Source organism: Paramormyrops kingsleyae, chromosome 1 (assembly GCF_048594095.1).
Source record: "Paramormyrops kingsleyae isolate MSU_618 chromosome 1, PKINGS_0.4, whole genome shotgun sequence".
Lineage (NCBI taxonomy): Eukaryota > Metazoa > Chordata > Actinopteri > Osteoglossiformes > Mormyridae > Paramormyrops > Paramormyrops kingsleyae.
In genome coordinates this window covers 40833953-40850577 of record NC_132797.1, presented here as the reverse complement: position 1 = coordinate 40850577, position 16625 = coordinate 40833953, and the positions used below count along the sequence as shown (strand labels likewise).

General features: G+C 43.3%; 1 protein-coding gene across 4 annotated transcripts in view; it reads left to right on the top strand.

Annotated features, from left to right (window-relative positions):
* Positions 1-9603, top strand: part of LOC111846836 (FERM and PDZ domain-containing protein 4) — a 41951-nt gene extending 32348 nt beyond the window's left edge. For 2 of the 4 annotated variants that reach the window (XM_072715832.1, XM_072715840.1), the window contains 8 exons: positions 708-827; positions 1024-1160; positions 1720-1846; positions 3308-3397; positions 3592-3774; positions 4190-4328; positions 4428-5435; positions 5776-9603. In XM_072715832.1, coding sequence (XP_072571933.1) covers positions 708-827; positions 1024-1160; positions 1720-1846; positions 3308-3397; positions 3592-3774; positions 4190-4328; positions 4428-5435; positions 5776-8912 — 4941 coding nt within the window. In that variant the 3' untranslated portion in view covers positions 8913-9603. The remainder of the gene's footprint in view (positions 1-707; positions 828-1023; positions 1161-1719; positions 1847-3307; positions 3398-3591; positions 3775-4189; positions 4329-4427; positions 5436-5775) is intronic. The other 2 variants (XM_023817469.2, XM_023817470.2) reach the window with 2 other exon arrangements.
* The last annotated feature ends 7022 nt before the right edge of the window (positions 9604-16625 follow it).

Genomic DNA, 16625 nt, shown 5'->3' with positions numbered 1-16625 from the left:
GGGGTGTGTGGGTCACTCCTCCTTCTCCTGTAAGGGGCAATGCTGCCTCAGGTTAGTATTTCAGGCTGGGGTGTGTGGGTCGCTCCTCCTTCTCCTGTAAGGGGCAATGCTGCCTCGGGTTAGTATTTCAGACTGGGGTGTGTGGGTCGCTCTTCCTTCTCCTGTAAGGGGCAATGCTGCCTCGGGTTAGTATTTCAGACTGGGGTGTGTGGGTCGCTCTTCCTTCTCCTGTAAGGGGCAATGCTGCCTCGGGTTAGTATTTCAGACTTTGCTAGATTTCCTTTTCCTGTAGGAGGCGATGCAAAGGATGGATGTGTTTTTTATAGTGAATAACTTGTTAATTTTGTCCCATGGGCAATAGTCGAGCTGTAAAAACATTTCAAACAGGATGGTGGAGCTGAGATAAAATTTGCGAGGAGAAAATGTATGAAATGGGTGAGGGCAAGGGGGCAGTTGAGGATTGCACGATCCAGGTTTCGATCCAGAGTCCACCAGTTGGGTACCCCTGATATAGGTATATTTATCTTTTGGTGAGTGACAATTACACAGAACGATTTAGGGGGTGGGGAGAAGGGATAGTATACTTAAAAGGGGGTGGTTTTGTCATTTTTTTTCCCACAGGAGGGATGGCATCCATGTGCACCCCATGACAACTTGAGCCCTCCCCATGGGTGACATTTAATTTCATGGTATTGTCCCTTGAATAGGTGACACAGCGGCCAGGGTCTCACAAGATGAAATGCTTCTTCAGACTCAGCTTTGTCCCGAAGGATCCCATCGACCTTCTAAGAAGGGATGCAGTGGCTTTCGAATACCTCTATGTTCAGGTATCATTTGGCAGAATGTACTCAGATCCATGCTTAATGGAAAATGTTCACTGTTACAGGCAGTTTATGGTTCTTTCAGCAAATTTGACAACATTTTTCCCCAGAAATTAATGGCTATTACAGCGGCAACCTGGCAATTACACAAGAAGTAAGAATGAAATTAAGAGGACATGACTTTTGCCTTCCCCCCCGTCAGAGCTGCAATGATGTGGTGCTGGAGCGCTTTGGGCCGGAGCTGAAGTACGATATGGCACTGAGACTAGCTGCCCTGCAGATGTACATCCTCACAGTCACCACCAAACAGACACAGAAGGTCTCCATCAAATATATCGAGTGAGTTTGGTCTGTTCATCCAGTCGCTCATTGGCTTCTCTTCTATGGAAAAAACGATGACACGTTTACACTGATTACTGAAGCTTAATATCTGGGTCACATCTAGCCATGACTGGAAACTGTCTGAATATATTTACGATGCACAGTACAGCTTTCCCAGCCAACTGATTGTTCATTAATAGGTATTCCTTTGAACTGATGTTTTATGTTATCGTAAAAAAATATTCCCTATAAAGCATACCTGCAGTCCAAACAATGTAACAGAAGTCACATTGGAAAATCGCTAAAAGCTTTGGAAAATCCTTGAGTGGGGCACTCTGTGATTAAATTGCCCCATAGAGGGTGTATTTCTGTCACTGAGCGATTGGAGCAACGGATTATAGAAAGGATTTCCTATGTTTCCACTCAACTCACAAACCCGAGTGGAAGTAATTTCACAGCTGTGAGAGTTGGTGACCTGAGTCTCACAGGAAAATCCCACCCTTCCAAATAGTCACTTTTATATAAAGGCAAGTTTAATAAGGTTAACAGTTGGTAACATTCCTGCATTGCTCTTTAGGAAGGAATGGGGTTTAGCTCTCTTCTTGCCCCCTGCTGTGCTGTCCAGCATGAAGGAGAAGAACATCAAGAAAGCCTTGACACACATCCTCAAGACCAATCAGAATCTCGTACCACCGGGCAAGAAGGTAGCCATTACTCTTTTCTTCTGCCGAATTTGCTCTCTGAATTCAATTCAGCTCCATATGAAGTGGCCTGGAAAACAGTTTTCATCGTCGGAGGACAAACAATACACGAATACACGTATCTAATGTGATCGGAAATTAATGCAGCACAATGAGCTAGAACATTTCAAATGTATACTATTACCCTTAGACAACAGCTTCCATTATGAAGTTAGGTCAATCCTTTGTGTCTGGAACATTCTGAAATTGCCTCGTGAGATTAGATGAGCATTCAGTAAAAAGGTATGGATGGATGGATGGATAGATGGTGTATGGGTGGGCTGATGGAAGGCAGGATTTGGAAATCTGGGGAGAACAGTGATTCATTTCAAGTTTCAGGGCAAATGAGATGCTGCCTGAGACCCCTACTGATCATATCCGTGAGCTCAGCATGTCTGCCCCGGGAAGTCAAACCTGCCTGTGCATATTGCCTGAATCTTTTCCCTCTCCTTTCTGTCCTTGCTCTTGTCTTCCAGTGAATTGTGTAATGATTTCAGTTGTGCTGCCCTGAAACTCACAGCTCTCAGGGTTTCATGAGAAATGAAACTTCAGCCACGGCCTACTGAGGGGTCTTTTTAGGCTGACCTCGTGAGCTTGTAGAGTTTTGCGAAATTAGCAGGAGGCTAACTATTCATGAATCAAGGATTTTCTTTCTCCCTCCCTACAGCCTCTCTCTTCTCTCTCTCCTGCTGTTTCTTTCTTTCCCTCCCCCTCTCTGTCTCTGACACACACAATCAGAAATCATATTTTCAGCCTCACTAGAATCACATTACACTGCTGACAAAATCTGGCTAGTTTGAGGGCTCTCCCTCACATTTTACCGCTGAGATATCAGCTGCCGAGATCTTCGCATTCTCTACACTGCAAATGAAAGTTTCAGTACCTTTCACACAGTGTTAACACCTTGAGGGGAACATTTACACTGTGTGAACAGCATAGCCTCTAACCCACTTCATGTAATTACATTTAAAATATGCCCCATCAATGTACTTCAATTCATGCAATGCCAGCTGAATCAATTAAGCAAAATGGAATTACAGTATATGCAATATTTTATATTCTATATTCCATGGCCTTGTACACTAGTAGTAATATTTCATGTCTCTTTTAAAAGTACCTAGTACAAGAAATCCTGAGTGTCTCTGAAAATTTAATGTGTATATGTTTTTGTCTCAATAGAAAAAACACATTTCAAACATATTTTGTTTCGATATTGCAAACTGCTTAAGCGACAAGGCTGCTCCCTAGTGGAAATAACTTAAATCCATATTCAATCATTCTTCATTAGATTTTCATCACAAACTCTAGCTAAGTGTTTCTTTAGGCTTTTGCTGTTGCTAAAGTTTTCAGTTTTTAACACTTTCTCAGATTTACAGAATGCTTAAATTTGTGCTTATATATTACATCTTGACATTTCTTTTTCAGTTAACTGCTTTACAAGCAAAGGTGCAGTATCTGAAGTACCTCAGTGATCTGAGACTATATGGGGGACGCGTCTTCAAATCCACCCTACTAGTAAGTGTCTAACTTTTTGTTTTTATCATCCCAAATGTTCATTAGAGCTCTCGATTTTCCTCTAGTGTTGGGCGATTTCTTCAGTCCTTTCCTAGCAGACACTTGTGGCAGATCTCCAAGTCTGAGTCTCCCAGCAGCACTAAATAAAATCAAGAGTCTGTGCCTATTTCTGACAGTTCTTTCTTCTATCTCAGCAGGGAGAAAAGCATACCGAGGTCACGCTGCTCGTCGGTCCCCGGTATGGCATCAGTCATGTGATCAACACCAAGACCAACCTGGTGGCTCTGTTGGCCGATTTCAGTCATGTGAACCGCATCGAGATGTTCACGGAGGATGAGATGAATGTCAGAGTGGAGCTACATGTTCTTGACGTCAAGGTGTGTCAGGCTCTGAGCCAAAGCAAGATATTTTACCAAGATATGTTACAGTCAGCCCTCATTGAAACACAAATGATGCCCTACTTTTGGTTTTGAATAGATTGTATATTGGCTACAGAACCAACAGCATTACTATTGTTATGTAATTTGCATGCATGGCATTGTTATCCAAGAAAATATATTAAATATATTAAGTTATATTTAATGTAACCGTCAGTACTTTTCATGTCATGAATTTATTGAAGCCCGACTGATGGAAAACCCACCATCTGCAAAGTGGCCCTTTCAGATCACTGTACACCTGCTATCTCAGGAGCATGGTGTGCAAGGTCATCATTTGCTGAGTGTTCTTTACAGAACAGTGCCCCAGGTCCTGCAGTGTCTGCATGCTAATCTCCTCCTGTCTGCATTACAGCCAATCACTCTCTTAATGGACTCCAGTGATGCCATGAATTTAGCCTGCCTGACAGCTGGATACTACAGATTGCTAGTGGACTCGAGACGCTCAATCTTCAACGTGGCTAACAGAAGTAACACAGGGAGCGTGGACTCTGGTACGGTAACAGTCTATGAATTTTTTAGCTGCCGAGTTATTGATTTTTACAGAGCAGGAATGTTCAGATTACTTAATTGAGATTATTTTCACGTTCCAGACCAAGATCCGAGACGCAAGATTAACCTTCAAGCTGCTGAGTGGACATACAGCACGTCCTTTAGCGGCAGTGAAGACTCCAGCATAAACAAGGAACAGTTGTACAACAACGATTCAGAGTTTCAGGACTGTGCAGGCAGTGAACATGGACTTACTCCCATTTATATCACAGACATCCAGGAGGCACATCATGCAGCACAGATGGGGGAGAGAGGGAACAGAGTTTCTCACACCCAGCCATTCCTTTCTGTCCCTAAAAACAACATCCAGGAGTCTCCCCGAAGCGCCAAGGTGTCCTTCATTTTTGGAGACCCCCCTTTAGATAGCATCAATCCCCAGAACCTGGGGTACGAGCGGTTATTGGACGAAAGCCCTGAAATCCTAGATGAACACAGATCCATGTACTTCCAAAATGAGGAGGACTTTAAGACTATGGATCCATCTAGGGATGGATTAGGGTTTCAGTACGGCACCCACTCAGTCTACAGCAACATAAGCGATGGAAAAATCTTCGGGAATGCAGAGGGCATCGAGGAGCCCCTGCTCCATGACATCTGCTATGCGGAAACCACAGACGACGCAGAGGATGAAGATGATGTTAGCTGCGAGGAGGACAGCGTGATGGGAGAGATGAACAAGACAATGTTCCTCAAACTGTCAGGCTCTAGTGATGACATCATTGACTTAACCACCCTCCCTCCACCAGAGGGCAATGATGAGGAAGAAAACGATGTTCTCCTGCATTCTCTCAACCTAGCCATCGCCGCTCCCCCACCCGGGTTCAGGGACAGCTCAGATGAAGAGGAGCACCAGGCCGCACAGATCACAGAACCCAAAGGACTGGGTGCGAGTGACGACATTCCAGTGTCACTAATTGATGCAGTCCCTACACAGGTGGAAGGTGGCAGCGAGGCAGCCCTGGACGATGCTGTCGTTTCCACCTTACAGGCGCTGGAGGCTCTTGCTGCATCGGAGGAACAGTCACACCAACAATCAGCCAATAGCTCAGGTTCTTATACGATTGTGACATTTATTCATTGATAGCATTCAAGATCCTGCTCATTTACATCTGTTTTGTGTTCAAAACAAACCCGTTGTCCTGTGTTCTTCTTTTGTTTTGTATATGCATCTCATTCTTTGCATCCCTGTTACTCATTATTTACTGCATTTGTTTGATTTTTTGTTCATTTTGCATTGTCTTGCTTGTTTGATTCTTATGTATAAATGCATTTTCAGTTGATAGCCCTCATTATTTTTGTAAAATAAAAATGTGTCTCTCTTCAAAAAGATGTGCGAACATGACTCACATGTGGTTATTAATGAGCTGTTTGTCTCTCTGTGGTATGCAGGTGTAGCGATTTCTCGGGCCTTTAGCCCAGAGTCGTCTTCAGATTCTGGAAATGAGACAAACTCATCTGAAATGACTGAAAACTCAGAGCTTGCAGCAGCCCAGAAGCACTCAGAAAGCTCCACACGCTTATTTGTAGGTACCACCGAGGGCTATCAGCCTCTCCTTGAAGAAAAAGCAGAGTTTCCCATTTCTGACCAAGACCCCACCCTGAAAATGAGCAACATTTCAGGTCACCAGGAAGAAGAGCAGCAGTCAGCAGGTGCTTCTTCAAAACAGATTATTCACTCAGACGACATCGAAATGGAGCCTGAAACTATGGAAACCAAATCTGTGACGGATTATTTCAGTCAAATGCACATGGGTACACTGGTGAATTCCTGCAACAGCAAACGAAAAGGGAAACTGGGTGAGGCAGATTCTAGGAGGCACTTTGATACAAATACCACTGGGAAGCGGCAGTTAAAGGCACTTGACCCTGGCAACGAAGAACATCAACAGATGGGGAAATTCAACACCTTCAGTGCAAGAGAAACTCACCGCATGAGCCTCTTCGACCTCGAACGCACCTCATTTCGTGAAAAAAGCCAAAGATGGCAGGCGTTTTCTGAAAACAAAATGGCAAACATTGCCCTCTCTGGGTCGGTGAGTATCCGCGCTTTGCTGCGAGGCAGATTAGGCCTCAAAGACTCTGAGAAGGAAACAGATAAGAACAGTGCCTCTGAGACTCGAAAGGACGAAAGCCTTCCCCCGGACAGTGTGCATATCCCCCTTGACAAGGAACTCAATAAACCTAAGCCAACAAACGTAGCAGGTGAGGAACACCATGAATCAACACAGATCCCATCAGAGCAGCCCGTGGGCCGCCTGTGTGACTATCACCTAGCTAAGCGCCTGACATCCTTGCAAAGCGACAGTAGCTATTCTCTCCAGAGCTCACAGTGTTCTTCCCTTGATGCTGGGTGTAACATGGGGAGTAGCAGCTGTGCCACACCTATGGATTCACCCCATTGCATTGGTGACACCAAGAAAGGCCTCGGTTTCACAATGTCCGAGGAGAAGGCCCACGGTATGTCAAGCCACATACTTCAAGGGAAGGATCTCCATCCAAATATGGATCCTTCAGTTCTCCAGAAGATGCTGCCTAATGCACATGCATCTGCTGCCTCTGAACCCACAGTTGGCTCTTTGCAAGATGGGTCTCATCGGATGCCTAAGATTAAAGAAACCACAGGTACACCCAAAAGGGATAATCTTTTCTCTGATCTCTATAAGAAGGATCAGTTTATTAAACCCAAAACTATACCAGGGAGTCAGGCCTATAGGCACTTCTTACGCATAACTGTAAGCCAGGCACGAGAAAGCGCTAAACTGCAGGGTATGAACGCATGTGTTAGCCTAAGAAGGAAGGTTAACAAGCATGTCCATCACAATCCAGTATTATTTGATTTAGTTCAATTAAAAAATAACACCAACACACAAAACCCCTGCATGCTGCCCTCCACTGAACCCTCTGAGTACACAAATGTGGTACAGTCTGTTGGAGCTGCCTTAAGCGCAGGTACCAGTCCCAGAATGTACTACTCTGCTACTTTTCCCACTAACTTGAAGGAAAGTCCCGATTTGCATGCTCAGAGATGCATGAACAGTCTTGAAGTTAAGTACTGTATCGAGAGGAGAACCTCAATTTCCGGCCTTGGAGGCAAATTAGAGCAAGGCACTGATGGTGAACCAATTCTGTACCAGTGTAAGAGGAACATGCACGAGAGTATTGGTAGGCCCTTGGAAAACATATACAGCAATCAGCCGCCTGGTGAGAAGGACTGGTTCAAGGATGATTGCAGATCGCAGCATGTTGTCAGGGAAATGCTTAATGATTCTCTGTGTTTTTCTACTACCCCTAGTGTAGCTTGCACAGAGCTCGAGATGGCACGAAGAGGAGATTCTGTCTCCAAACAGGTCGAAGGCAAGCCCGTGCTGCCATCATCTAACATTAGCGCAGATTCCAATGTGCCAAAACTGGAGTCTACCGACTTCCCAAAAAGAAACCTTAGCCAGGCACCGTCCTCCAGCTTATCCTCATGCGATTCCGACACAGGTGGCCCCAAGAAACACTGGATGTCAAGGAGGAGCTCTGGCAGCATCGAACCCCCGGCGTTTGACAAAACCAAAACCACCACCGGCGGCATGAGCTTTCAGCTTCCCCAAATCTCCATCACCAAACTGCAGAAAAGAGCAAGGAGGCTACGCAAGAATCACTCCCAGGGCTCAGGCACCTGGCATTCAACGGCCTCCGCTGGCAGGAAGGCCTGCAGAAGGGCTTCCCTCATGCTTCCCGTGCCAAAGGATACTAAGCAGTTCCGATCTTTGCCAAAACTGGACACCAGCAACTGGACATGCCATGGGCCTTTCAGCCATTGCTTCCTCAAACATAGACGCACGGTTGACGAGGATGAAGACAGCAGAGGGACGCCCCTGCAGAATTACGCATTTCAGTCTCCCAAAGGGCCACAGATCACGTCCCCCAAAGGGGCACTGGATATCGCCTCCCCTGTAAGTGGGGAGCAGCTTTACCCAGACATCAACCTGAATGGCATGACCTTCAGTGCCCGGCTGGCCCGTGTCAATGTCCTGAAGGACACAATGTACAGCTTCCCCACGGGCTTCATGGTGGCACAGAGGGATGCCAGGGAGCTGATTGCCCTGCTGCGCTCCAGCATTGGAACAGCCGATGGAATGCTACCTGAGATCCAAGGGGCCAACCTGAACCAGTACGTACAGCTGCTTGCCATGGAGTCCAAGGAGCTGGGCAGCACCTGCAGGAAGATGGCGCTGGCCCACAAAAGTGCAGAGGAAATGGTTCTGGCCATGACATGCAGCTTCCAGGTACTCTGCTGCCTGACAGAGGCTTGCATGTGTCTAGTGAAGGGCATGGCTGAAGAGGTACAGCAACGTGAGGTGGTAGCTATAGTAGATGAAGTTGTCATGAACTACATATGCCTGCTGAAGGCCGCAGAGGCAGCTTCTGCCAATGCCGCTAATGACCACAACATCAAAGCTCTGGCACGGCACTCCACCTCCATGTCCACCATTATAAACGCACTGACACGCTCGCTCAAAGCACTCCTCAATAAGTAAACACTCTTTCTAGTGTCCTTTTGCAAGCCATATACCGCAGTGTGGGGTGATACCAGTCCACAGTGTGAACTGCACGAACTTGACCCTGTGAATATTTTGTTTTATATGTAAATGAATAATATAAATTATTAAATTATATAGAACACTATATAGGCATTAAAGGAAAAATGTATTCATCCTCCATTAGAGAGCAAGACAAACTGAAAGAAGGTAAAATAATATAATCCTTCATGCACCTTCTTGTATGATTTTTTTCATTACACTTCCTTAGTACAAGAAGGAAAATGACAGAAGAGAAAGAAACATTTACTCAAGATGGTCTTATTTGTGCATATAATACTGCTTTGTATTATAAAATTTAAAAATTATTTAAAATGAATTTATGATTTTTTTTAACAAATGCAAAATGATGTAAAGACCGCACTAAATCAATTACTTGAAAAAGACCCTAGAAAACTTTTATTCATACAGATCATTAATAAAATGATATATATATATATTTTTTGTATTAACTATAAACAATGACACACACACTGTGTTTTCACTGATACAAGTGTGGTGTCAGATACATTCCACAGGCTATGACACATATCTTCTTAACTGTACAATCTTATATGAGAGATCATAATAGACAAATGAACATTGAAATAGAAATTCTCTTTCTATCATGTTGCTTACACATTAAAACACTCAAGGCACTGAATACCGTCCATGCTGTCTTTATTGTTTGGATGAAGGGATGGATGGATGGATGGATGGACTGTGTGTCAGTGAGGATATTATATACATCCATTCAAATAATTATTGCATAACAGCTACACTATTCATTTACATTTGTTGTTGAGCATTTGAACTGGTCTTTTGGTTTGTGCAAACCAAAATACAGGTAAGTAGCAGTTTTATAGTAAGTAATGCCAAACAGTACTGACAGGCACGATGTCCAGCATTACACCAGAAGATGGATGTTCACTGGCTTTAAGTGATGTTCAAAGATGGATGAAGTGTCTTTCTCTTTGTTCAAAGGACACTTAATCTAGTGAAAAATCATGCCAACTCTTTCTTATATACTGTACAACTACTGTTAGCAAAGAAACATTAAATGTACATATTACAGTAACAGAAGTTACTCTGATTCATCCCAAAACAATGTATTCAGACTGACACCAAGTCAGTACATTAGTGAAGCCCAACTGAGATTAACTGACCAGACTAACAAGATAATTTAAGAGCTACAAAACTGAAATCATGTGGATTAAGGCTGTGAACTGTTCATAGACAGGATTCAGCTTTAAATCTTTTCATTACACTTCTGGGAAGGCTGTCCACAAGGTTTATGAGTGTCTTTATGGGAATTTTTGACCATTCTTCCCGGAGAACATTTGTGAGGTCAGGCACTGATGTTGGACGAGAAGGCCTGGCTCCCATTTTCCGTTCAAATTCATCCCAAAGGTGATCTATCCGGTTGAGGTCGGGCTCTGTGCTGGCCAGTCAGGTTCCTCCACACCAGACTCGCTCATCCATGTCTTTATGGACTTTGCTGGACTGCTTTGTGCAGTGGTGTGCAGTCATGTTGGATCAGGAAGGGACCATCCCCAAGCTGTTCCCCCAAAGTTGGGAGCATGAAATTGTCCAAAATGGTGTTGAATGCTGCAGCATTACGAGTTCCTTTCACTGGAACTAAGGGGCCAAGCCCAACCCCTGAAAAACAACCCCACACCATAATCCCCCCTCCATCAAACTTGGCACAATGCAGTCAGGCAAGTACCTTTCTCTTGGCGACGGCCATACCCAAATCCAGACAGAGAAGCACGATTTTTCACTCCAGAAAACACATCTCCACTGCTCTAGAGTCCAGTGGCGGTGTGCTTTACACCACTGCATCCAACACTTTGCATTGCACTTGGTGATGTAAGGCTTGGATGCAGTTGCTTGGCCATGGAAACCCATTCCCTGAAGTTCTCTATGCATTGTTCTTGAGCTAATCTGAAGGCCACACAAAGTTTGGACGTCTGTAGCTATTGACTCTGCAGACAGTCGGCGACTTCTGCACACTGTGCGCCTCAGCATGCATTTTCCCCGCTCTGTGATTTTTATGTGCCCTACCACTTAATGGCTGAGTTGCTGTTGTTCATAATTGCTTCAACTTTGTTAAAATACCAATAAAAGTTGAACGTGGAATTTTTAGTAGTGAGGAAATTTCACAAATGGACTTATTGCACAGGTGGAATCCTATCATGGTACCACGCTTGAATTCACAGAGCTCCTGAGAACGACCCATTCTTTCGCAAATGTTTGTAGAAGCAGTCTGCTTTCCTAGGGGCTTGATTTCATACACCTGTGGCCATGGAAGTGATTGGAACACCAGAATTCAATGATTTGTAGGGGTGTCCCAATACTATTGACAATATATATATATAGTTGAAACCAGAAGTTTACATACACTGTATAAAAAGACACATAACCTTTTTTTCTTACTGTCTGACGTGATCAGACAAAACTTTTCCTGTTTTAGGCCAGTTAGGATTACCAAAATAATTTATTTATTCTAAATGATAGAATGAGAGATAATATTTTTTGAGATTTTTTTATTACTTTCTTCAAAGTCAAAAGATTACAAACACTAAGGTTGCTATGCCTTTAAACAATTTGGGAAAGGTCAGATGATGATGTTATTGCTTTGGAAGCTTCTGATAGGTTAATTGACACCACCGTATATGTATTTTAAGACACCGCTCAAACACACTGCTTCCTTGTGTTCCATCATGGGAAAATAAAAAGAAATAAGCCAAGATATCAGGAAGAGAATTGTGGACCTCCACAAGACTGGTTCATCCTTGGGTACAATTTCCAGATACCTGAAGGTGCCATGTTCATCTGTGCAAACAATTATACACAAGAAAAAACACCATGGGAATGAACAGCCATCATTCTGCTCAGGAAGGAGATGGGTTCTGTGTCCCAGAGAGGAACGTGCTTTGGTGCGAATTGCATCAACCCCAGAATGAAAGAAAAATACCTTGTGAAGATGCTGGCTGAAGTTGGTAAGTGAGTGTCCTTATCCACAGCGAAATGAGTCCTGTACCGACATGCGCTGAAAGGCCACTCAGTGAGGAAAAAGCCATTACTCCAAAAGCAACATAAAAAAGCCAGATTACAGTTTGCAAATGCACACAGGGACAAAGACCTTAATTTTTGGAGACACATCCTGTGGTCTGATAAAACTAAAATTGAACTGTTTGGCCATAATGACTATCGTTACATTTGGAGGAAAAAGGGGGAAGCTTGCATCATGTTGGGATTTTTTGCTGCAGGAGGGACTGGTACATTTCACAAAATAGATGGCATCATGAGGAAAGAACATTATGTGGACATATTGAAGCAACATCTCAAAACATCAGCCTGGAAGTTAAAACTTGGTCTTCCAAATGGACAATGACCCTAAGCATACCGCCAAATGAGTTACAAAGTGGTTTAAGGACAACAAAGTCAATGTTTTGGAGTGGCCATCACAAAGCCCTGATCTCAATCCCATAGAAAATTTGTGGGCAGCACTGAAAAGGCAGGTGTGAGCAAGAAGGCCTACAAACCTGACTCAGTTACACCAGTTCTGTCAGGAGGAATGGGCCAAAATTCCAGCAAACTATTGTGGAAGGATTCCCAAAGCGTTTGACCTAAGTCATACAGTTTAAAGGCAATGCTACCAAATACTAAGGAAATGTATGTAAACTTTTGACTTTGAAGTAATAAAAATTATCTAAAAATGTTCTCTCTCATTATTCTTACATTTAGCAAATAGAAATTATTTTGGTAATCCTAACTGACCTGAAAAATTTTGTCTGATGAAATGTAAGACAGTATGGAAAAAAGGTTATGTGTCTTTTTATACAGTGTATGTAATCTTCTGGTTTCAACTGTGTGTTTGTATATATATATATTTATATACACTGCTCAAAAAAATTAAAAGAACAATTTGGAAACACATCAGATCTCAATGGGAAGAAAAGTCATGCTAGATATCTATACTGATATGGACTGGGTAATGTGTTAGGAACAAAAAGATGCCACATCGTTTGATGGAAATGAAAATTATCAACCTACAGAGGGCTGAATTCAGACACCCCGAAAATCTAAGTGAAAAAATGATGCAGCAGGCTAGTCCTTTTTGCTGAAAATTCATTGCAGCAACTCAAAATCGTACTCAGTAGTTTGTATGGCCCCCACGTGCTTGTATGCATGCCTTACAATGTCAGGGCATCCTCCTAATGAGATGATGGATGGTGTCCTGGGGGATCTCCTCCCAGATCTGGACCAGGGCATCACTGAGCTCCTGGACAGTCTGAGGTGCAACCTGGTGGTGTCGGATGGACCGAAACATAATGTCCCAGAGGTGTTCTATTGGATTTAGGTCATGCAAATGGTATCAATTCCTTCATGTTCCAGGAACTGCCTGCATACTCTCACCCCATGAGGCTGGGAACCCAGGGCCCACTGCACCAGCATAGGGTCTGACAATGGGTACAAGGATTTCATCCTGATACCTAATGGCAGTCAAGGTGCCGTTGTCTAGCCTGTAGGGGTCTGTGTGTCCCTCCATGGATATGCCTCCCCAGACCATCACTGACCCACCACCAAACCGGTCATGCTGAACAATGTTACAGGCAGCATAATGTTCTCTGCAGCTTCTCCAGACCTTTTCACTTCTGTCACATGTGCTCAGGGTGAACCTGCTCTCATCTGTGAAAGGCACAGGGCGCCGGTGACGGACCTGCCAATTCTGGTATTCTATGGCAAATGCCAATCGAGGTCCACGGTGCCGGGCAGTGAGCACAGGGCCCACTAGAGGATGTCGGGCCCTCAGGCCACCCTCATGAAGTCTGTTTCTGATTGTTTGGTCAGAGACATACACACCAGTGGCCTGCTGGAGGTCATTCTGTAGGGCTCTGGCAGTGCTCATCCTGTTCCTCCTTGCACAAAGGAGCAGATACTGGTCCTGCTGATGGGTTAAGGACTTTCTATGGTCCTGTCCAGCTCTCCTAGAGTAACTGCCTGTCTCATGGAATCTCCTCCATGCCCTTGAGACTGTGCTGGGAGACACAGCAAAACTTTTGGCAATGACACATCAATATGCGCCATCCTGGAGTAGTCGGACTGCCTGTGCAACCTCTGTAGGGTCCAGGTATCGCCTGATGCTACCAGTAGTGACACTGACCGTAGCCAAATGCAATACTAGTGAAAAAACAGTCAGAAGAGATTAGGACGGAAAAATGTCAGTGACCTCCACCTGTTAAACCATTCCTGTTTTGGGGGTCGTCTCATTGTTGCCCCTCTTGTACACCTGTGTCATGGTTCCAGGCAGCTCAGGCACGAGAACGAGGCATAGTGCAGGCACAGAAAAGGGCAGACGACCCACTTGCGGCTCCAGGAACAGAAAAGGGGTTTATTAAAGAAAACAGAAAACACTACAAACGACTAACCAAAAACAAAGGACCACAAGGGGTCAAAAACTTAAAAGGGATTAATTAACAAAACTAAATAACAAAACCCAAATACACATTGACCACTGACAATCTCAAAACCATTACAACACATACTGTACAGAACACAACAATGAACCACTAGTGAACTAAACAGAAGTAGGAACTTAAATACTAAAGGGGTAACGAGACTAACACAGGACAGGTGAGACTAATTAACAAAGACCAGGGAAACAGGGCACAGGTGAAACTAATAACTCAAAGGAACTAAAAACAGGGAAACTAGGAACTAACATAAACCAACACTAGGGAATTAAACAGGTAAAGACACAAGCAGGGGCACAAGGAACAAAACCAAAACCAACTACAAAATCAGACACAAGAACTAAAGAAACTCAAATGAAACACTAGGGAGCAAAATACAAAAACAGGAAGTGGGATTCAAACACAGGACAGAAGGGTACACAGACAACCACATGCTCAACACATTGAGCCACATGACCAGAGAGGAAACAGGGGAGAACGAAGACTAACATGAAGGACGGGATGACCAGCAACACCTGCTGGTCAAACGGGGAAGGGACACGGTAGGACCACAGCAGGGGCTGACCCTGACAACCTGTTAATTTCATTAACACCAAAGCAGCTCAAACTGATTAACAACCCCCTCTGCTACTTAACTGACCAGATGAATATCCAAGAAGTTTAGTTTACTTGATGCTATACTCTGATTAATAAGCGTTCCTTTAATTTTTTTGAGCAGTGTATATATATATATATATATATATATATATATATATATATATATGTGTGTGTGTGTGTGTGTGTATATGTATATATATGTGTATATATATGTATATGTACAATTTTGTTATATACAATTTTGTTTTTTTTAGTACAGAGCTCATATTTCTAACGTGATTTTGAGTCGTAATTTTGAAACGTGGTACATTGCCATGTCCAATGGAAAGACTTTAATCCACCTCAATTTATCAAACAATAAACAAAAAGTTCTACCATCCTTCAATCCACCACCTGGATTCTGCTTGCAGTTCAAAGTCTTCATAGTCTGCTAGGAAACGTGAGGTGCTGGGCGTCAGCTGACTGAGAACACCCGGAAAACTCAATTAAAACCGTTTAGCCCGAAACACAAGGAATGATATATGAAAGGCCAAGGAGTGAAAATAAATTATGTTTCATGTGAAGCACATTAATATTAATATTAATACTAATCAGCAGTATCTTAAGGCCAAAATGAGCGGTACAAGGTGTGGTCTATACATGATCTATGATTTTCCCTCCTAAAATATTACTCTTGCCATTATGCAAAGATGGAATGGAAGGTACAAGCTGTAGTGAAACTGGATGACTATATATCTTGTGAAATGAAAGACAAATAAAGCAGTTGACGTGAGCACCAGATGGATAGGCTATGGAAACCGAAGATTATGCACATATTAAGAAAGACCGACTGCCAGGTTTTGAAATAACTGAACAGAGCAGCTGCCTTATTCAATGGTTACTTTATCATCTACCATGTCAGAATTACCCGGTTAGTGTCATCCCCAGGGCCAGCTTTGTGCTGCCTACTCTCCACTTGGATCATAGTCATCAAATCAGATTTAGCGCTTTAACGACTAAATCGACCAGCCTCACTGTCCGTCTTTTGACTTGGAGGTTTTGCATGTAATTTCAGATGCTGGTGTCCCTTGGGTAGCGTCATCAAAGCTGTAACCAGTAATCGAGTAACGCTGGAGTTGATCCTGTTCTTGCAATCATGCTGAAGGGACCCACAGAGATGGGCATTAATGTCAGTCGGCTGATTGCGGGCAGTGCGGAAAACAGTTTCCTTGTGTGTCATGGCTGTTGTCTGGTACCTTGTTCAACAATGGCTTGTGTTGACTTCTGACCCATCCATGGGGCAGCAACTACTGGAAAACAAGCAATCTCCTCAACTTTGGTATCAGTTTTCAACTTATTACATCCCAGTATTATTATAGTTCTGATTTTTAAATTTAGTTTTTTTTCTTCTATATTTTCAATTTTCATTTGAAAATAGTACTTTTAATTGAAAAGAAGTTTGGTTTTATTTAGCTTTCAGTTTTTATTATAAAGATATATTTATATGCATTGTTTATATGCCTCTATTTTAGTTTCATTTTTAGTAATTGTATTTCTAGGGGTAGACTGAAAGTTGTGGTACTGTTTTATGTGTCTGATCATTAGAGAATCCTACATA